The sequence below is a fragment of the Pyrgilauda ruficollis genome, unplaced genomic scaffold (genome assembly GCF_017590135.1).
Source record: "Pyrgilauda ruficollis isolate IOZ18807 unplaced genomic scaffold, ASM1759013v1 scaffold4, whole genome shotgun sequence".
NCBI classification, from domain to species: domain Eukaryota; kingdom Metazoa; phylum Chordata; class Aves; order Passeriformes; family Passeridae; genus Pyrgilauda; species Pyrgilauda ruficollis.
The window spans coordinates 9,270,298-9,293,739 of NW_024525489.1; the positions used below are offsets into that span (position 1 = coordinate 9,270,298).

At 37.9% G+C, this 23,442-nt stretch overlaps 1 protein-coding gene across 1 annotated transcript in view; it reads left to right on the top strand.

The window, feature by feature from the left end:
- RBKS (ribokinase) overlaps nucleotides 1-23,442 on the top strand; it is a 70,227-nt gene that overhangs the window by 32,886 nt on the left and 13,899 nt on the right. Inside the window, exons 5-7 of the mRNA XM_041477313.1 lie at nucleotides 561-725; nucleotides 6,030-6,121; nucleotides 15,764-15,952. Of these exons, the coding sequence (XP_041333247.1) occupies nucleotides 561-725; nucleotides 6,030-6,121; nucleotides 15,764-15,952 (446 nt within the window). The remainder of the gene's footprint in view (nucleotides 1-560; nucleotides 726-6,029; nucleotides 6,122-15,763; nucleotides 15,953-23,442) is intronic.

The window sequence follows — 23,442 nt, forward strand, 5'->3', positions numbered from 1 at the left end:
CCTAACTTGAAATGTCTCAGGTAAATGGTGCAAGCCTGCTTCTCTGAAATCTAAAGAACATGCATAATTTTCTTAGCTGTGTGAAATACTTTTTGTTCCCAGCTGATGAGAAAATTAAAATTTTTATGCCATTTTTGGCATATGAATTCAGTAATCACATTGATGCTTTTCTCTTCCAAATGCTACTGGAATATTTTAGGAAGATGCAAATATCACCCTCAGCATGTATCCACCATCTCCACTGTGACTAGTGCAGTGCTTCTTTAGAGTTCACAGAAGACACCAAAATAAGACTGGGGAAGGCCCATATATGATTTTTCCCAGAGGAATTTATATTGTGTTTATTGTGCAGTGTTAATTCATTAGTACATCAATCTTTTTGATTATCCTCTGAAATATTTGTGTATTTGAAAATGTGAGCAATGCATACCATTTTAATGGGGCTTTTTTGGGAAGTAAATTGAAATACTCATCTGAAATGTATTGTAAAAAGTGCAAGGAATTGTTTTACATACTTTATTGTCAAAGTTAAAGTAAAAAACACAATATCTTCTCTTTAGGACAGAATGTTATTGTCATAGTCCCAGGAGCCAACCTGCTTTTAAATTTTGAAGACCTGAAGAGGGCTTCTGATGTCATCTGTAAAGCTAAAGTGGTTGTTTGCCAGCTGGAAATAACCCCTGCTGTTTCTCTTGAAGCTCTGAAAATGGCACGTGCCAGTGGAGGTAATTTAACATAAGCCATTCTCTCTCTTTAATTTGTGCTACATGAAAAATACTCTTTATGGTGCTTTCTAAATAAAGATCCTGTAGTCTATTCTGGTTTCTGTCATATTAGTTTTATTTAGAATTGAAACAATAGCCAACAAATTCATGCTATGCTAATGAGAACTGAATTCCCTTAAAAATTTTTGCAGTGTTAACCTCAGATAGCAAATCAACTCCTACCCTTATAATCTCCCTGTATATGTCTGGTGCTGCCTTTCCTCCTGTTTTCATGCTGTGACTAAATACAGTATAATGTTGGTAGGTCAGGAGCTATGGGCCTGACTCTGCTATGATTCCAGAGCAGAACAGGCATAATGAATGCAAGTCAGTAAAGTTCCCCACACAGAAAAGTGAATGAAATTACTTCGAAACCAGACTTATGCCCTTGCTCTCCCAGCATAGCAGTAGGTATGGCTGTGTTTTTTTGTATAGTAGTTGACATCCTTAAAATAAAAAAATTAAAAAAAAAAAAAAGAAGCTTTTGTTTCCTAACCAAAGCTCTTGTGTGACTGGGCATGTTGCCATTGCATAGACACAGTCATGGTCTGTGAAATTATTAGAAAATTGTTAGTGTACTATACTTTTAAATGTAGGGCATTGTTCCTTCAGTGTAGCATATATGTAGATGAAAGCTGATATTTTGCTTGAACAGGATGGGGTTTCATTACCAACATAACGTTTTTGTTGTTTAAGTGCCTGTAATGCTTTCAGTTACTCAAGCACAATTACCACAGTATTTGAACACTAAGTAAATAATTATTCAAGAAAGGCATCTATATGAGATTTAAAAAATGCTTTTCCCTTCTATCCAGAAGATCAGACTGGGAGGAGACAGCTCATAGCACAGTCACTCATCCAGCAGATCAGGGATGCAAGTGGGATCAGAACTTATTATTTTCTTGAAGCTGGGCCCAGGCTAGCTCAGGTAGACCTCAGCATGCTGGAATTGTAGGCTCTCCAGTTCACCTTCTGCACCATGAACTGTAGTGCACCTGTTGCACTATATTTTTGTCATTACATTTTTTGGAAATGGATAACATCATTTTTAATCTAATGGTTAATGGACTCTAGTTGAATCATTAATCAATATCCATTACTTATTTTGTCCATTTCTATGAACTCTATGAACAGTTTTGGCAAGATGCTTCACACTTTTGTCACCCTCCTATGGCAGGATGCCAGTCTTGACATCTTGGTGACAGAAGAAAAGACAAGATTTTTTAAAAGCAATTGAGAAAAATTCAAACCTGATACACATAACAGACATGCAATCACTTAGCAAGTGTAGACAGCACAATATATCAAGAAAAGATAGTAGTTAACTGTGGGCCAGCTGTAGTTCTGTGCTGTCAGTGTGTTATCATTGTGCAGCTCTTCTGTCAGGGAAGTTTGGTTGCTTCTGCTTTAAAACAATAGGCTACACATGTTCAAATGTCATGTGCCATCAAATCTAAGTAAACAGCTGAGTTTGTAGCACTGTAAAAACCTATCTGTAGCCAATAGTAAATTGTTAATACAATTTTTCTTCTTTTATCTTGCAATACCCTCATGTATTATGTAGCACTTCATGTTAGAATGTTCAGTTGACTATTTTTGTGTAAAACAGATGCATACCCAGATTCCACTTCATATTAGAATGTTCACTTGACTGTTTTTGTGTAAAACAGATGCATACCCAGATTCCTCAAACCTCTGTTTCAATGAGGGTTTTTTGCTTGTTTTTCTTCATTCTTACTGAAAGAAATAAACAAAAGAGAGAAAGAATATAGAGACACAGGCAAGAACTCTTTGCTTCTCTTCAGTGAAGGTCATCTGGATCTGTAAGCTGGAGAGGGACATCTCATTATGATGATTGTTCATTATTCTTGTAACAAGGAAGGAAGGAAGGAAGGAAGGAAGGAAGGAAGGAAGGAAGGAAGGAAGGAAGGAAGGAAGGAAGGGTTGTGTATAAATTGTAGAGGAAATCTGACTGGACAAGTAAAGGTTTTTAGTGGTCAATGGTGAGAAGCTGCTGCTGCCTTCAAAAGTCTGGTTTTGGACTTCTCTAATGACAGACTCCATAAAAGACAGCTGATAATGCCCAGCATATTAATACTGTCGTGAAAAATGATGTGGAAGCACCCTCAGTTAAAGGTTCCGTGCCACTTGCAAGAAACAGATCTATTTTTCGGATACTTCAAGCTTTTAATCTTGGGCTACAATTTTTCATAACAGCTGTTTGTCTGTGGTTAAACTCTTTGTGATTTCTGCCAAAGCACTGTGGTTGCAGAAACCAGGCAATGGAAAATGCCTCCCACCCTACCCTAGCTTTTGAATTATGAATACCAGCTACCTTAAAATTTACTTTAGACTTGATAGCAAGGGGTCTTTCTTTTAAAGATAAGCCTTCACACCGTTATGGAAACCTGCCTGATTTTAACTGTATTATCAACCTCTGGGAAATAAGTACCTTTCACACAGACATCAGAAAATTGTTAAGAGCTTCACAGCTCACTTCCCCTGAGCATCTGTCCATACAGGCACTTGTCCATTTGGGCAGCATGACTTCCAGTGTAATTCCTGAATCTGGTTTTAGACAACTTCTTTTATAATGTTAAGCATCTGTTGTAGGCCCAGGAAGCAAAGAGCAGGAGCTTGCTTAATTTCAATACAGAAGAGACAAAGCTAGATGGGAATGCTGATGATGGAGAGTTGATTTCAGGCAAAGGAAATGTAGGAGAGATATACTTGATTTTTGGGGGTGGCAGAGGAAGAAAGAAAGGAGAAGCTGAAAGAGCAACAAAATTGGAACAGAGATTAGGATTTGTTGAATAGATATTGGAATATGGAGGTAGAGTCAGGGAGCAGGCTGTGGGCACTGGAAGTGGGAACAGGAACTGTGGGCCATAAAGAGAGATGATGTGGTGAAAGTGAGTGAAAAATGTTACAAGTGTATAGTTCTTATGCAAGGAGGCATAAGGAATAAAAACTTGTTGAGGAGAATGGATCTTGGCAAAAGGAGAGAAATTACAAGCTCGAGGAGTAGTCCTATGGGAATCTTATGAGGTTTAACAAAACCAAATACAAGTTGCTGCACCTGGATGGAGCAACCCTGGTATCAACACAGGCTGGGGGAGGAACAGATCAAGAGCAGCCCCGGGGAGAAGGACTTGGGGGTGCTGCTGGGTGAGAGGCTGGACATGAGCTGGAAATGTGCACTCACGGCCCAGACAGCCAAACGTGTCCTGGGCTGCATCCAAAGCAGCGTGGGCAGCAGGGCCAGGGAGGGGATTCTGCCCCTCTGCTCTGCTGAGAGCCCACCTGGAACCCTGCATCCAGCCCTGAAGGCCCAGCACAGGAGAGACACGGAGCTGTTGGAGAGAGTCCAGAGGAGGCCACCAAGCTGATCAGAAGGATGGAGCACCTCTCCTGTGAGGAAAGACTGTTTGTTCAGCCTGGAAAAGTCTTAGTGGTGACCTAATTGCAGCCTTCCAGTAGCTGAAGGGAGCCTACAAGAAAGATGGAGACAAACTTTTTACAAAGCATGTAGTGACAGGACAAGGGGAAATGGCCATCCAACCCAGGCCATTCTATGATTCTGTGATTCTGTGAAAGAATTTCAGCAGAATATAAGTTCCTCAGGAGGACCAAACAGATTATCCTGTTCAAAAGCCATATCCTTCTTCCCAACCTGAAAAAGGATCTTAGGGTTCCTCTATCTTCCCCCATGCTCAGCATATAGTAAATATGGGAGAAAACTAATAGTATTCTATTACATTGTGCTCATGACCAGTCTGTATTGTTTAAAACCCAAGCTGGAGCACTTCCAGTGCTGTTCCTGACCCATGCATATGTCAGTATGATACCACATGACAGTTTGTTTTCCAGTATGTGCTGGTTTTTGTTTTACCTAGGAAAGTATACATTAAAGTTTTATGTTTAAGAAAATGGCATTAGCATTGCAGTTAAGAAAATAGGAAATGCAAGAGTTAAGGTTGCCTGTGAAACCTTAATTTGTCTCCTTTCTGCATATGTATTATGTTGCAGTCTTTAATTATGTGGTCACGTGCTGTTTTTCAGTGGTATGTGATCATATAATTAAAGAGTTTATTATAATACATACTGTATTGTAATAATTTAAGGGAGCCAAATTAAGATTTCATTGGAATTCCTAATCCTGACATTTTCTGACTTCTGAGTAAAAGTCTGTGTCACTTTAATACTGTTTTTAATGAGGCAGGTAGAGAGGCATGATAAAGTTGTACAGTCAAAGGCTAAAACTTTCCACGTGTCAGTCACCTAAACTTCTTGGTACTCAGATTTCAGAAGTCTCTGTGCATCTTTGTCTGTTAGGGCACTAAGTGGGTTCAGAGATGTTCAGGGTGTCTGACTATTACGTACTGTAGCTTACAATCTAAATATGTGTTTAGGACGGAAAATTTAGGCATTCAGATTGGAAGATTTGATCACTGACTATAAGGAATATTTCTGAAGTAAGAGTCTGTGCTTTATTTAAAAATGATGGCCTTGTGGTTGACTCAAATATTAATCATGGAATTGCAAAGTAAAAAACCAAGGCTGCAGACTTCCTATGTTAATAATGAGTAAGTCACTTACACTGTCCTCATGACAAACCTTTGCTGCTGCTACTAGGGGCCTTAGGCTACTACAGTTTAAAGTTAGGTTAACTAACATATTCTACCACATGTTACGTTTAGGTCTAGCTCTGCCAGATAGCATACTAAAGATATGCAGTGCCTTGTCTACACTACAGTTTTATAATGTGGCATTTTGAACAAGTTAGGTAACACATTCAGAGGCATATTTAACTCCTTGTCTGGACATGCCCTTCATTACTCCATAACTCATGATTCTTCATGTACAGAACTCAGATAACGACACTGAAAAATTCTAGAACTAAATCAGTTCTTGTAAAACTTGTTAATATAATGGAAGAGGCATCGTCAGTTAAACAAATTGTATTAATGTCTAAGTCTTTTCTCTTTTCTAAAAAAATTAATAGTTTCTGGGGGTTTTTTCCTGTTACTCTTCCATCATGTTCCCATCATGACAGGTGCCTGCACATGAATTAGAATGCAACTTTAATATAATAAACAAAACGTTTATCATTTGTATAAGAGGAGGATGCAGAAACTGAGAGTAATTTGTGTGTTAATAATAAATATTGGGGTCTGTGATCGAAACACAACGGTCTTTCAAGTGATGGTTTATGAATCTAAAACATTCCAGATTTAGATTTTCTTTTTCTTTTTTTTTTTCCAGTAAAGACTTTGTTTAATCCAGCTCCAGCCCTTGCTGACCTAGATCCACAGTTTTATACCTATTCTGATATCTTCTGCTGCAATGAAACTGAGGTAATGGTCATATGTCATGTTAAAGAAGGAGTCTTAAGCAGGAAAATTTCAGGATAGTCTTCTCAGAAATACAGCATAAGAAGCAGGAAAATCTCTTACCTGACCTAACCAGCAAAGAGGAGTATTCTAAAATAACTTTATCTTGCACTTGAAATTAAATTAGCTGTTTGCAGCAGGAAAGCTGGGTCCAGCCTTCCTTACAAGTAGATCAGCAAAACACATCCATAAAAGGACACTTTTTAAATGTTATCACTGAGTGGTAAATATTAAAATAGTTCCTTGTCCTTGTTCTGTGGTCCCTTGATATGATAAGCAGGAATGCATTAGCCATAGTGTTCTGACAGTTTTAAACTCTGTTGCCAGGAGGTGATGCACGCTTGCTGCACTCGATGGTAAATAGTAGTTTCATATGCCTCTTCCTGTCAGATCTGTTTTCAGTGAATCTTCTCTGGCCTTCAACTGTATATTTTGCTTTTTTTTTTTTTGTTTTCCTCCTTTTCCTCTCTTTTCTAATTCAAGTGTTATTTCTCCCAAAGGAAATTTGTTTTGTCACAAGAGACAAATTTACCTCATCTCGTAAGATCTTTGTTTAAATTTGCTACTTATTACCATTAGGCATGCTGTGTTCCTTTCCCTCACCCTCTCTTCACATAAACAGGAATGTGGGAGAAGTAACCTACTGGATAGGAACCATGCCTTGATCAGAATTAAAGTTATCTTTAAGAAACATGATTTCTGTAATGAACATTATCCCTTTGGGTGGAGAGTAGGGGGAAGAGCTAAGAGAGAGCATGGTCCTGCTTACTTGTAGTGTTTTTTGTCTGATGACAATGTCTGTCAGTGTAAATTTTTGAAGACTCAGTTACCCTCTTTTGAAATTTCTGTTAAACCCCATCACAAACTATATCAGAAGTTCCCAGTCCATGAGTCTTCTAGCATTTAAGGGTCAGCTTAAGTAACCCAAAAGGACATACAAGTTTTATTCTGGGATGTTTCATTATGGGTCTGCCAAGTTCACATACTCCAGAGAATTAAAGAATTAGCAAAATAGCAAGGTGGGAGATGCTATGGGTCTTCAGGTCTCTGGAAGCCAGAATTTCCAAGATAACTGGCAGTGATACAAGTTATGGCTCAGACACCGTACAACAGATATCAGAATTGAATTCTATGTGATGAAGAGGGTGTAAGGCAAAGTATTTATTATTGTTCAGGGGACTTGCAGAACATCAGTATCATGTTTTCTTAATGCCATCAGAAAGCTTTTATGCTTGGACTATGCCTCTGGATTCGCTACTAAATGGTGCAATGGCTCACGTTTTGGGCTGAGAACATCCATACTCTCCCACTATTTAGTAAATATCATTCGTAGTTTGCTTTTTTAATAATGCCACTTGTTAATTTTTTTCCCCCTGCAAATACTTATCCCCCATATATTAGAAACAAAACTTTGTTTTACTTTACTTGTCTATTCCTGACTTTTCTCCCTTTGCATCATACATGTTAGAGTTTTCCTTTTGTTGTATTTTATTGCTAGGGGACAGTCTTGAAAGAGGCATTCTTTAGAAGTGTAGCTTGCTGGATCCAGGGGTATTATTATTACCACCACATGGAGAAAAGAAAATTACTTCTATTTAGAGAACAAGAAATACAGGTGTATAATTATAATAGATCCCTGCTCACTCATCTACCTTTTCCTGCAGAGCTGGGGGTACAGTTTGCATTCTTTTCTGCTGTTTTCTTTTAAAAAGTAATTACCATGTGAAGATAGCTAGGATCACTGGATGCAAGGTCAGGAACAGAAATGTGCTCTACTGTTTAGGAGGCTCATCTTTTTTGAATTTCTGGAAATGCTAGACGTATGGGAGTTCCTGCCAGGCATATCATGGTAGCATAAATCCAAGTGTACAGCATATTCTGAGAACAACAATGGCTCATAAATACCTTTGTTTTTAGAAACAACCTTTTGAAACTTTGCAATAAAATCTATTATGTTAGCACAAATGTAATATTTAATTTTGTTTGATTTCCTTCTCTCTGTATGTCTGATTTGTATTGAATTGATGCTTAGGAATGAACTATTGTCATTATTCCTTTCTTGTTGCTGAGAAAAAAGGAAAAATCAAGCATTTGTTTTTCTTATGTCACAAGTTTGAAAGTAGATTTTTTAGTAATTGTTGTATGTTCATATACCATCTGTTTTCTGTTATCTTTCATGACTTTCTTTAATTTCAGATCTCTGTAATGAGTACACTTGAGAAGTCTGATATACAGACAAATGTTTACATACCCAAATAAAGGTTAGCAGTCACATCTCTACATGACACTTAAAATCAACAAGTTAATTCTACAAATCTTAAAGATAATTCGATTTTTTTAAACTTTATGCATTCAACCAACTACATATGCATTTCCATCATCATCTTAAATCAGGGAGTACCTAAGACTTTGGTGATCCTGAACATATACTGGGAAAAAAATCTTTAAATCCTATTAAAAAAAAATTCCCTTAGTATTTACTGGCAATTACAGTTAGAAAATAGCACTTGGATAAGATGGACCTTTTCTCTAAGCCACTATGGTCATTCTCTTGGATTTAAAAAAATTATTATTCTCTGTGACCAAATTTATTGAATGTCCTGGTTACAACTGCCTTCCTGAGGTGTTCTGTTCCAGATCCATTGCCTCTCTTATTTGGTATTTCTAAGTCTCAAATGTCTTCCTTCTAGCCAAAATCCTATTTATGTTCCAGCTTTACCCTTTCTGGAATAATTTTTCTTGTTATCTGGTATTTTTAGCTATTTCAAGGGAAAAAAAAAGTGTATTTCTGCTTTATCTTTACTAAGTCTTTTAAATAGTTAATAAACTACCTTCAGTTTGAAGGTGAATTCTTTAGAGCTGGCCAGTTCAACTGCTTCTAAAACATTCTTTTAAACACAGATGTGTGCTTTAAGACAAGATTAAATTTACACAGATTTTTTTTTTTTATTGCTTGGTTTGCCTTTCTTAGTAATTTATTTTTGCAAGTATTTATCACAATTTCATCATAATATCCCTCTCTTCCTTGTTCACCAAGAAATACTTTTAAATTATAAAATCCTGTGCTTTGTGGATAATATGTGAACAGTATGTTTGTAACAGAAAATGATGTTGGCTGTCAAACAGGACACCAGCCATATAGTTTAATACATCTCATATGCTGTGTGGAGTGTTTGTATTGTCAAAGATGAGAAAAGGGGGATGGTCCTTGTGTTTAGCTGAATTATTACTGAGTCAGAAGTTTCTGTTATTTACAGCTCTAAAGGTCAGGGTCTTGATCTGCAATGCCTTAGTCACAGACCAGAAGTTTAAAGTTGTCAGCTATAGTGTCAGCCATGGGATGCTGGCTCTCAAACATGCAAATATCAAATACAACATCAACACTTTATATTCCATTCTTTATTAAATGCTTTAGGATTTAATGAAATCACATGCAGTATCTAGTATAACAGCACAGCTTGTTCTTATGGATTTACGTGTTAGAGAGAAGCAAACAAAATTACACTATCAGTGAATTATCTACCATTAGTTTGTCTAGAAGGCTCTTCACAAGCTGTTCTTTTCACTCTTGCTTGTTGCAATAACAGGGGTTTTTATGTCTGACATTACTTTCTTTTTATGTGGTTCATGAACAAAAATGTAAGAACAAATCTTGCAAGGTTATCAGTTCTTGTGCTGCTTAGCCTGTAGTTCAGTTTTATCTTTTCCCAGAAAGATCAAACTTGTTGAGACTAGTTTGTTAATTCCCAGATGTAGCACAGCCTAATCCCTGAGGTTTGTGCAGGAATGTGCTAGTTCTCCATTCCCTTAATTCTTCTAATGAAAAATAAATTTATCCAGTGTCATCCTGGTGAAAACTAATGGTTGTTCTTTTCAGTCATCTATAAATGTTAAAAAAGAGACAACCCTATACCAGACAAGCTCTTTGGAATACTTACCATTTTTTCCCACGTATTTGTGTGATTCCTTGCTGCAGATGGCTCTAGGCATAACCACAATGTCAATACAGTTCATGTGTTGTTTTTCTTTCTTAGCGTGTGCATGCAGTTACATAGCCCTGCAGGTTAGGAACCAAAATATATTGCACATCAGCAATTTCAATTTGATCCCAAACGTTTTGAAGAACAGCTGCTTCTCTGTTCAAAGACTACTGAGGAGCCCTTCAGGAGAAGAAAAACTCCTGAATGGTTACAGCAAATTATTAAGTTTGACAAGCTATTTTTAATGCAAAATTGGGAACTACTTTCTCCCTAATGTAAAATGGGTATCAGACTTCTGATCTAAAGAAGGCCTTGCAAAGATTTAATTAAATACTAGCACTGGAGCTTCAATAGCAGAAAGCAATACAAGTTAATTGCTGATTTGGTTAAAACTGTAAGATGTGTAAAAATAACACAGAAAACCAGATATATTCCTACTGTTTCCTTTTAAGTGTTACTGTCTATTAACAGAGGATAGATCATTTTTTGGAATAAATATTTGTTTCTATGTCCAGAATCAAGAGACATTATTGCCTTTTACAAGATTCAGAGAATATGAAGTTTATAAAACTTTATCTATAGTCTGGGATAAGTCTGCTTGTTAATATAGAGAGATTAATAGTAAGAATAATCTTCCTTATGAAAATATAATTGATCTCTCTAGGAGTCAAAACAAAAACAGGTCCTTTAGAAATAATATATTTCAAAATATCTCTTGAATTTGCCTTTTGTGTTTTAAGTAATGGAAAGCTACTGTTCTGCCATTGCATTACATAAAAGTCACCAGCAATTCACAGTATATTTTATTTCCATCTTTGTTCTAAACCCCTTTTTATCAGTTGCTGGAAACTATGAATTTTCCCATATTTAGTTTAAAATGAAAGATGTTACTTTTGGGAGGGAAATTATAGCCTCAGGCCAATTTATTTCAATCAGTTTTTAATTATTCTAGCATGATAAGTATTTCTGCCTGCCTGTATGTAAAAATTTTTTAATTTGAAACAACTGGAACTAGCTTGGCTTGTGGCCTGACCTTGCAATTTCTTATACACTAAATCTGTTGTACTACTTCTTGGGGACTGTTCACATGTGTTAGAATTAATGAGATTGAGTTCTTGTTTTGTCATTCTCAAAAGAAATTTTCTAAGGTACAGGCCAAGTTTGTAGCCAACTGACTTACTGTGTTTAAATATTTGAAATAAAAAGTATTTTAAGTTATAATATGTCGTTTTAGATGCATTAGCCTTAAAACTGGGACAGTTTCCCTGTTATTATTTATTATTTCCCTTCCAGTAGTACCTGGGAATATTTGCTAAGTTGTTATTTTGCTAGGTGCACAAAACCCAGTCCAAAAGATAGACTGCTTCCCAAGGAATTAATACTTCTTGTTATTTCACCAGTTTATATCTGCTGAGGATCAGAGGATTGTGGAAGTTAGGAACAGACCTCTGGATGTGCAACTAGTTCAACACCCTAGTGAAGCCTGTCCAGTTTAGGATGGATTGCTCAGGGCTTTGTCCAGTCAAGTTCTGAATCTCCCAAGGCTGGAGCCTGCATGACCTCTTGGCACGTGCTCCACTGCTTCATCACCCCTGTGGTGAAAAAGCTTGTCCTAATATTGGAATTTCCCATGTTCTAGTTTGTGCTTGTTGTCTCTAGCCCTATCCCTGTGCACCTTCAAGAAGACTCTGGCTTCATCTTCTCTATACCCACCTACTAAATTGCCCTTGACAGCAATTAGATTTTCCCCTTAGCCAGGAGTTCTTAAGGTTGAACAAGCCTGCTTCTCCCAGCCTCCTCTTGTATGTCCTGGTCTCTGGCCCTCTGACTGTCCTAATGGCCTTCCAGTGCAGTGTGCTGTGGTAGGTCAGTGTCTTACTTGTGCCAGAGTTCCCAAAACTAGATACAATGCTGCAGATTTGGTTTTGAAAATGCCAAGCAGACGATCCAGAACATCTCCCTGGAAGTGGATGCCCTAAATCCACTACAGCAAGGAAGAACTGGTAAATGCTCCTATGCTGGGAACATTCTCAACTGTAGCCAGTGTAAATTACTGTTGCTGTTGAAAGAAGTTAATTGTTTTGGGTTGACTTTTGCGGGTAATGTGGGACTCAGGGTGGTGTTAATTTTAACATAGATCTGCCTTGCAATCTTAGTTTGTTTCCAGGCCACACAAATGGCTGTTCTGACACATAGGAGTGGGCCATTTGGACAGGAGTGGCAAGGAAAAAGTAGGCCATTTTCTTTTATGTAGCACTTCTGGTTTGTGTCAGCTTACCATGACCAGACTCCACAGTCTAAAGAGAGACAGAGACTTAACTAAGATTAGTAAAGACAATGGCCAAGAACCTTCGTATCTATGAAATTAAAAGCTTTAGTTAAATTTTTCTACCAGTCTTGCAAACAACATTTTGAAAATATATTGTAGATTAATTATATAATATCCATCATAGGTTTATTCTGACAGCAGTTGTGTGGAATGTCATCTTGCTTTAATAAGTCCATTTAACTGAGTAGTTTTATGAGACTAGCTGCAGAAAAATAAAATTCTTCATTTGCTGCTCTTTTGTACAGTATGATGGCAAATGTCCACATTGGGCTTTTAGTATTGTTATTTAATTTTTCTTTACATAACCATTAGTTATTTCCCTGAATTGTACCACAGTTTGTTTTTTAAATAAGATTTTACTGAAGGGAGGAACTTAAAAACTCACCACAGTATTTAACATCAGTTGACATTTACTGCAATTTCTAATCGTTGGCACAGAATCTGTCTGGCTTCTGCTGCTTTTATGGTTCTTTCAGCTTGTTCCAGTGTTTTTTAGTTGTACCATCCTGCTGTAGATGAGTTAGATGATAGTGGTTTGAAGCAGCCAAAGATCTACTTTTATACAGACTCTGTCTGTTCAAAATCATTTTGTTTATTGGTATAAGCAGTGTAAAGATGAAAAGAAAGATTTCTACAAATATCTGTCACAAAACAATTCTTTTATTACTCAAACAAAAAATCCTGTTGATCTGGGACATGGGAAGCATGAAGAGGAGTGCTGTCATAATGCTAATCATACAGGTTGTGAATTTTATTAGGAAGAATTATTATATTTAAATACTTCATTTACCTTGCTAATGAGCTTACAGAAGTATAAATATCAGGTAAATAAACCAATATTAGATTTACTGTTACTCTACCAAAACCAAATCCACTTTCCTTCTGGAGACTTTGCTACAGAGGTAGAATGTTTGGAATTATTGCCCCTCATAAAGTACTCTGAAAATTCAGTTTGCCTGTTTCATTCAAGGATTTGTGTTAAATTGTTTTTATTCTTGTAGCACAGGGCACCACCAGGTGTTCTGAATACAGGAATACATAATTCTGCTCCAGAGATATTAAAATTCATTAAGAGACTTGGACTCTTTAGACACTTGAATAGAGTGTACATATATATATATTTTTTTAATTTTCTTTTTTTTAATATTATATGTCATCTATCTGTAGTTACTCCAAAACCATTATTAGTGAATTGGTTTCCTGGAAACCTTGTAAAAAGATATGTTTTTATCTTTTGTATCTCACAAAACAAAAGGTTTTGTGAGATACTTTTTGAAAAAAAAATTTCTTACTTGAAAATACTTTTATAACCTTTTAAAGACTGAAATATGTTTAATATGCTTGAATAGTTTATACTGCAAGAGAGGTTCGAGCAGCATGGTGGCATGCCAAAGAGAAAATTGGACATATTTAGTTTCCTTCTTATAATTTAGATCTTACTAAATTCTTGTTTGGGATCAGTGTGGTTAAAAAAAGTAATTTTAAGTTGCGTGTACGCGTTGACCACGCCTTGCCCCTGCAGTGCACAAGTTTAACAACCGAGTCCCGCCACAGCAGGCTCTGCCTCATAGCGATCAGATCAACAGCGCTTGAAATAATTTGTGCATTTGTCTAAGTAGGGACTGCAGAACTTAGTCATGTACGTTTAAAAATTCAAGCGATTAAGTGCTCTGCGAGTGATACTATAAACGCTGGAGAGTGTGTTGGCATGATGTGGCCCTTCAGAGCCCTGGGGTGGCTGCTCTCGCCTGGGACAGGCTGAAAGTCAGGAAATGACAGCGGCGGGCAGCGGGCGCTGACTCACAGCTGGGGGCGGTTTGCTCGGAGCTGGCTGTGGTAGTTCCTGTCCCCGGCTGCCTGCCCGCCCTCTCTTTGCTGCAGGCATGGCCTGCGCTCCCTGAAGCGCTTGTTTAATCGCTGTAGTTCACACTTTGTTACATCAAGAACTGCGAGCGCTGAATTCAAGCTTCGGTCATGCAGAGGAAGGTAGTTTGAAATATTTCAGCAGCTGTTTCCCAAGAAGCTCAGCTGCTCATACAGCAAAGGTCAGGAGAGTAGCTGCTGAATAGGTTCCAAAGAAAGTTTTCCACTGAAAATAAGCCCTAGGAGTGTGTAAGTTATGCTCGGCTATGAAGCAGTTATCTGAAAATGCTTCAGACTGTAGTTTTCAAGATCCAGTAGCAGCCTCATAATGTGAGCTACAGTAATGCTTCCCTTTTCTCGGGCAAGCAGGACAAAATTTAGTGAAGACAGCAAAATGTAATGTGTCTGTTTACTTACAGCTGAAGGCATACAGTATTATGCAGGAGAACTGCCTGGTAGACTGTTTCAGAGAAAAAACAATTTCTCTTCCTTTTCTTCCTGTTTCATTCTTCTTTTCCCTTCCAAAAAGTACAGAAAAAGTACATTACACTTGACAATACAATGCCATTAAGAAAATGTGTGAAGTGGTGAAAATGTTGTTTGATTCTGAAGTCTTCATTGCAGATTTTAGTGAAGTTTTGCTTTTAGTTGGGTGGAACTAGAAGAGATTAATTTTAAGACCCAGTTGGGAGAAGTTTACTTAAACTCACCATCAGTTAGAAGAAGCGTTTAACTGCATTTGTACAGAGCCAGCACAGTTGACAGAGGCATATGGACATGGCTGTAACACAAATATATAATAATTTTTAATGGGCCTTTGTCCAAAGAGGGCTTCAGATAAATTTTAGGTATTCTCATCCAAAAATATATATTAAACTGAACAGAGTGATCAAAGTTGAGCAATCTTTTTTTTTTTTTTCCTGGAGGAGATTTTCCCTTGTGATGTCCCTCTACCTAGCTGAACACTGAGAATTTTAAAAGGTGTTTATTTAAAAAGTTCCTCACTTAGTGATAAATATCCCTCAAGAATAGTGACCAAATTGACTTACAGCATTTTTTCACATTAAACCACAAAATGCTTTTGCCGAGACTGTGTCACTGTATCCATTTCACAGATGAATAAACAGAGGCATGTGGGAGAACTGTAATTTTACTAAGGGTTGTATACCAGGTAAGTTGTAGAAGCTGGAACAGAACCCACACCTCCTGTGTCTCCCTGCCTAGGCTGCTCTCTGTTGGTCTGCTGTGCCTGAAGTACACACTGATTTCAAACAAGGAGCAAGACACAGCTGAATATCAGCGTAGGAAGTGGTTTCATGATCATCCTACAATACACATTTTTAAAAGATACTAAATACTGTTTTCAAATGCAACAGTTGTCCAAAAATGAATGCTGTCAGATTATGATTTTCATTTGCGTGGGTTGTTTTCCAGGCAGAAATTTTAACGGGCATCCCAGTTGGCAACCTTGAAGATGCTGAAAAGGTGGGACACATGCTGTTAGAAAGAGGGTGTAAGCTCGTAATTGTTACTCTTGGAGCAGAAGGCTGCATGATGATATCAGGAGACGAAGCCATTCCAAAGCACGTTCCTGCTGGGAAGGTCAGGGCTGTGGACACTACGGTACGTTTTTGTGGTTTAACTGTCTTGCTTTGGAAAAGACTGCTTAATCACTAGGGGAAAGCAGTGAGTAATCAGCCAAATCTTTGGGCATTAGCACAAAGGCTAATTTATGATGTGAAATTGGTATCTTGCTTCCAGTGCCTCATATATGAAATGTCAATTCACCTGAGTTTTATAGTTGTATTGTAGATAAGCTAGAACTATTATACATACTAAAGGTGTCCTCATGTTCCTCCTTTACTGAAGTACCTGTCTCTGACTGTGGTATGTGATGCCACTGGATTGAGCTGCAGTCTTGTTTTTCACCTTTGCCCTTTCATTTAATTCATCTTGTCTAGAACTCAAACACTGTGAGAGAATGGAGATACTACCCACAGTCTGAGGCTGAATGTTTGATTCTTCTGACAAAGCATTAATTACTTACCAAGTCTAGCATAAGGTGATTAAATACATAATTTTTACAGAATATAGTGGAAAAACCCAAAAGCTGTTGCTGTTTCATCATGACTGTTTTATGATGCTAGGTAAGGGGTACTTGGTCAGGTGCATTTTAATCTTTGACATTAGGATACTTCTTTGCTTCCTGCTCAGAACTAAGTGCAGAAAACATGCTCTGTTGAAACCATAAAATACAATACCCCCAGCAAAAGAGAAAAACAGGACAAGCAATAGTTAAGATATCATTGCTATGAAAACCTTACCACATTGCACATATGGGGCTATTTTGTGTTCCTCATATTATCTGACATAAATCCAAAATAATTCCAGTGGAGTTACTGAGAGCAGAGCAGGTCACGTTATATGTACTAACTATACATTTAAATGCCTGTTATAATAACGTCATATTACATATGTTCTGTTACAATAGTTCATTAAAATCCTGGAGATTTTACCATCTGGTATGTTCCATATCTGAATTGCATTAATAACAACTAGTTCTTGTAGCATGTTTTTTATCCATGGACCTCATACTGATTCACAAAGAGGAAAGGCAACTGCTTAAAGGATGAGGAAACAGAGGCAGAGGGAGCTGAAATTACCTAGGTCAGTAACATGCAGAAGCAGAGCTAAGAGTAAAGTCACTTCATCTCAATCAGAAGATTGCTTATGGGTTTGGACCGTGATATTCTGATACTGTGGAAAGCGTTGTTTCATTGATCAATATAATCTTTTTCTGCATAACTCTGAAATAGAGATACTTTGGTTTTATTTTCCTCTTTTGCCGCTTTGTCATTTAGAAGTTTGACCTTGGATTTGTATTGGTTTTGGAATGTCTTAAATTTCTACTTGGGGGAAGGAGATATCATTAAGGTTCTTGGTTCATGCATAAGGTTCTCGGTAGGGCACTACAGACACCGAACTGCCTCTGCTTACTTTTAGCCCAGATTTAGAAGTGCCAAGGAAGTGAAAGGCAGAGCTCCCAAAGCTGACCAGAAGCAGGATTTATTAGCTTGGGAGCATTAATGAACCTGGCAGTACGGCTTCTTGCTCTGGGTTGGCAAATCCACTGCTTCTATCAAAGCTTACTGTTAGAGCTTCTCCTCTATCACACAGAAGTGATGTTGAAGAAATATGTGTGATCTGGTTCTTCAAAAGAAGAAAATTGCTTCCAGATCAGCTATTGTTTGATATCTTAGAGATAAAGATTTGTTGCTCTTGGAATAAAACAGCAATACTGAAACCACACATTGTGGATGAAAAATGCTTTTTATCTTGCCTACCAGTTTGAAGTTTCATGTCTGAATGAATGAAATGTGCCTCTTTAAAAAAAAAAAAAAATCATCTTTTTATTTTAAATAAAAACAGTTTCTTTTAATTTACTAAATCCTTGCCCTGCCTCCTTGTGGCCAACAGGTTATTGGCTTCCACATAGCAGAGGATTTTCACAGTTAATTTTGTTAATCTACTTAAATACCAGTGGGTTGTTTTCAGTAAAACAGCTGTGCTTGGTTTATTCTTGCAGCCTGAATGAAAAAATATGTGTTGGCCTTCCATTATAAAAGTCTTACAGTGCTTAGCCTGATTATCACTTTGCCTGAAAGCAAGTGGTTTTAAAGCAACCCTCACAAACACTAAGCAAAATAATGTCATCCTCAACTAACCTGGATTGCTCTATTATTAAAAATAAGCATTAAACATTCCAGTAGGACATGTTACTTTCTTCAAGGCATGTCTACAGTAGATCCTTCCCCAGGGGAAGGATCAAACTTGTAAGGTGGCTTACCAAGTAGCCACCTACCCACAGGGTATTCAGAGTTGTTCATGTGTATGCTCTTAGCCTGCCGTTTGATACTAAAAAAAAGTTGCTACTTTAAACTGCTCTGACTTCAGCATCTCCAGGGACTGGGTACCATCACATTGGGTTTTGTGCCTGTATCTGTGTTGACACTGTTTAGATCTGCAGAAGGTGAAGTTACTGCCAGACAAATAGTTAAATGATACATGTACTCTATCACAGAATTTGCAAAAGGCTACAGAGTCCTTATTAAAAACCAGAGTTTGCTATTTAGGAGATATACATGCAAGATACAAAATTAGCTTCAAAGTTCCCCTTTCACTGTAGAAATATTTCATGGCTGCTACCACTGCCTAGAGTCCTCTCTGCAGCACTGCAACTTCAGTACTGACCCCTGGTAATTTCTGTTCAGCACAGCAATTTTAGGAATTTTTGAACAACAAAATACTTGGATAGGTAGAGCCACAAAGATTAAGAATTTGAGTTCCTTGTCCCAGTTTGTGTGCTCCCCATTCTCCATGTTCACAGGTTCATCGGAGACACCAAGGGTTGATAGGCTGTAGAGCCTGGCTCTTCCTCCCTACCCTTGAGGTGGTTAATCTAAGTGTTTATTGGCAGAACACTGGGAAAAGCTGGCCCCATCTCCCACTCTGTGGTGGAACATGAATCTTCAAGATTGAAAATCTGGCGTTTTTCACCCACACTAAATCAATACTATAAAGAGGGGAAAAAGGCCTGTTGATTCTTTTTTTTAGCGCTAATTATCTTAGTGTGGGCTTTAGTAATGTATGCAATGCTTCTCATGACTATTAGCAGAGCCCTCCATACACAGTCCAAAACATGTAGAGCACGAATAGTTGTTCAGAGGGAAGTTTTGCAAGACATGGTATTGTAAAGCTGAAACATCTGTTTCTCCTGTTACAGCTAAATAGTGCAATAAGCTTTTGTTAAGAAAATTAACTTTCCCTTCATTTTACTAGTTCCTACTATCTACTTTCTGTATGCAAATTATGAATAAACAGAAAAATAAGTGAATTATTGAAAAATCATCCTCGAATTTTCTCTGTGACAGAAAGATCTGATTAAGCCCACCAGCTATATCAATTTGTATTTGAAACAGTTGACGTACATGAGACGTTTGACACATAATAAAGTACTAATATAGGTATACATTATATTCTATTTTTATTACTTTAAAAAGTTGCTTTTAAATTTACTTGACTATATTAAGTTAAATATATGCATTTACTTTATTTTTGGAAGAAGCTATTTCCACTCTAGGTGAAACTAGTACATGGAGCTATGTTAAAATAGCTGTGAAGGATAATTATATAATTCCATTTATTTGACACTTCTTCTGTTGGTAGCAGAAGGTTTCACAAATCATTCACAAATCTGATAAACATTTCATAGAAAACAATAATATCGCATACACACATTTTGCAGTTGCCTGTGTGTGAAGCAGTTTGCCTGCTGCTGAAGCAGGAGCACAGCTGAGGTGGAGCACAGCAGCTGCTCACAAACAGCTGTGGGACATGACCAAGCACCACCATGTCAGATTTGTACTTGAGGTGAAGGGGATGATGTGTGTGATGAACCACACGATGATCCTGGATTTTGACATCTGCTGCTGCAGTAGCCCTGAACAAGCCGTCTTGGCAGAGACATACGTGGTCCATTGAGATAGAAGGCCACAACATCATCCACACTGGAGAATGAAGCTCTGCTCTTTTTGCCCCTTCACCCTTGCTCTCCCCCTCTGCTTCTGACAATCACGCAAAGTGTCATTTACAGCACTATTTACATCTGTTTACATTTACTAATTATATTCCATTGAAACTGCCAAGGAAAATTTGTCAGAAGAATGTAATTACTCAAAGCTGGAATATGGCCAGCAGTGAGATTAATTCCCTTCCATTTTGAAAAAAAGCACTATGGGATAGTATGGAGCTGAGCACTTCAAGTGACAACTGGGAACCAAGTCAAGACCTCGAGGTACTGCCAGAGGCCTGCCTGAGGCTTAGTATGTGCAGGTGGATTTCAGAGGGGCATTCAGGCTGTCTAGGGCTCCAGGTTACTCAGGATCCTGGCTTCAGAACCATGCCAGGCCTCCTCTGGAGGTGGGGCAGTCTGGTGGTCAGTGGCAATGGCAGGCTGGAATGTGTCCTCTGGTTCTGGGATTTACTGTGTGGTTCTGTGGTTGCTCCTTGCCGTTGGAGATGGGGTGTCCTGTCTAGGGTCCATGACTTGAACCAGGGAGCTGGCACTGGCAGAATCTCTCCTGTGCAACGGCATTAGTGGAAAATGGGGGGCTCTCTCAGTAAGCTGGGGCTGCTCTGTTGGCCCCCCATTTCTAGGTTACAGCACTAAGATCACTTTGGGGAAGGAAGTCATCTAGAGTTAGTTTTTAGAACCTCCAGTTTGCACCAGAACCCAGCTTGGATCAAGATGACAAACATATACTTGCACCAATTAGAGTGACTTTCCAATTTTTGTCTCATCTGGTCTTCTAAATGCACAGTATGGTTGCTGTATTTAAGATCTCTTTATCAAGTTGACCTCTAGGGTTATACATACCACTGTTGTGTGCAAAAAGTCCTGCATTAGCACACTCACAGCCAGGAGATCAGGCATCTGCATCTCTGGCTTAGGCATAGGTGTATTTTGTTGAAAGGCAAATGGATGCACTTGGGCACGCATATTTAAATGAAAATTTGGAATCAGTTTTCACAAAGGTGCCCCTAGTAATCACAGCAAGTCAATGGTCCCTCTTTTAAATGTCATGGAGAACCTAGAATGTTTAACTTTGCAGTATTTCTAAGTACAACCATTACATTTACCATGTAATTTCTTATGTTACCAGCATTTTCCCTGTCTGGTTGTGCTTTTTGAATACAGAGATTGCACAACCTTCTAAGAGAAGCTCACAGGTTGAAGTGCCATGGTTGTAAACATGAAAGTCATCTAGGAGAAAGGCCCGTTGCTACAATATGAATTGTCATCAGATGTTTTGTGTTAAAATCCTGTTTCCCTCAGATTTTTTAATACAATTTATTAGATGTGTCTCTTCTATTAGGAGAGAGAATTATGAAGGCTGTCTTTAAACAGTACTTTGCTCACTGGGCAGCTTTGTATTGAACTCTGAAGATGTTACACAACTTTTATTTTAATAAAGCCTCATATAAGTGTATAGCTGTATAATTTTAGATATGTCACAGTATTCAGGCCTGTGTAGCAATTGTGGTCTAAAGAAGGCAGTGTGGTTTAGCAATTTTAACAAAGGACTGATTAAGAGTCCCAGGGCTCTGCAAAAGACTTGCTGTAAATCCTTGGAAGAGTTACGTGTCTTCTTTGTATCCCAATTTATCTGTCCATAAATTGGAGCTGCTATTAATGTGTTGCATATAAGCCATGAGAAGTCTGTTAGAGATCAGAACAGAACCTGGGAGGCCTTTTTCCCAGGCTTTTCATATAACCTCAGGCCAATTGTGCTTCTTTGGGGGCTTTGCAATCTCATTGAAGTGCTTCTGCTTGAAGTTGAGAGGTCTTGTCTGTAAAAATATGGTTTACACTAAAATTCTCTGACTTAGCTGTATCTTCTGGTTGGGAGGAAGCCTGAGCCAGAGGAGTGAAGTGGACACTGAAATAAAGCCTTAGAATATAAATAAATCCGAAACAGTCCTCCTAATAACAGCAATTCTTTGTCTCCTGACTTTGTGGCCTAACGTCTGAGGCTCAAGGGGATATAAATACAACATTCTGTGCAATGACTAATTACTCAAAATTCTGTGCATCAGCAGAAGTGGGACTTGTGGTTGACTCTAATATTATCAAATGCCTTTGCTATTTAATAATCTTGTAGCCGTGCATTATTTAGCATGCTGTTTGCACAAAGAACAGTGATTTTATTTCAGTTATCTCTCAACAAAGTAAAAATGCAGCTGGTAGTAAATGAAGCATTTGGCAGACAATGTGTCTGATGTATAGTTCTCTAACTTGCTAAGAAAAGAAAAATGTTGACTGTTTAACCTTTTCCTACCCAAGGATGTAGCAAGGAGTAAACCTTTGCGGTTTTCTATTTTCTTTTTTCCTTAACCCTAAAATGATTTTTCTTTTTCTTTCTTTCTTTTTTCTTTTTCTTTTTTCTTTGTCTTTGCATTTTCTTTTCTCTTTTTGTCTATTTTTTTCAGTTCTTCTGTTTTTTTTCTCTTCTCATCTTCCCTTTCATTTTCAAGGAAAGAGAAGTTACTACTGGGCAAAAATCTTATTTATCAGTGGAGTTTATTCAGACACATCAACACAGAGTAATTATGCTCAGAGCTCCTATTAACATCCCACAAAACGACAGCATAATAGCTTCCTTTCTTTAACATGCAACCCAAATAGGTTAATAAATAAGTTTAGTTCCAGTCATAGCCCACTTTCTGACTTAGCCTTCTGCATTCCCTTTTTTACAAATATGGAATCCATTGAATTTTAGAACAGAAAAACCATGAGGAATAAGTTAATCTGCCAGGCACTCCAATCAGTGATCAGCACTGTAAGTCTAAATAAAGCTGCATCTATTATGTTCTAAAGTTCAGCTGAACTGTGAAAGGGCACATGACTGAAATGACTGCATGTGAGTTGACTCACAGTTAAGTCTAGATGGGACTTGCTTAGTTGCTCATGAGTTTCTGATTCAGGCCTTCTAAAGATACTTCAGTATGTCAAGGCTTGGTCAGTGGCCTAAAGGTATACAGGTATCCAGTGACAAGAGGGATTGCAAGAGTGACATTGCAAGCATTGACAGTCAATTGAGAAAATGTGGAGCAAGCTCGATGCACCCTCTTTCCCCTTGGAGAGCAGAAAGCTATATTATTCCCCATGTACAAATTGGAAAAGTGGCACAAAAATGTTAGCGACTGGGTGCACTGAAGCACAGGCTAAAAATGTTTTGCTCCAAGTTATATAGGGAGTTGGAGTGATGCAGCCAAAAATGAAGCACAGGCATATACTGTCCCATGCTGCTCTCTTAACTTCTGGACAACATTGTCATGGAAGGAAACACTGTTTATCTGCCTAGTAACTGTCTATTTTAATCTGTAAGAACAAACAATGTAAACAAAATGAGCAAACAGAAGCAGGCTTGTACAGAACAATTTGCAGTCTTGTTTTCCAGTGGAAGATTCCATGGACCACCCAGGCTTTGCTCTAGTCCTTTGCTCAACCACAGAGCATCTAATTAAATCCCTTTCCATTCCTGACTCTAAAG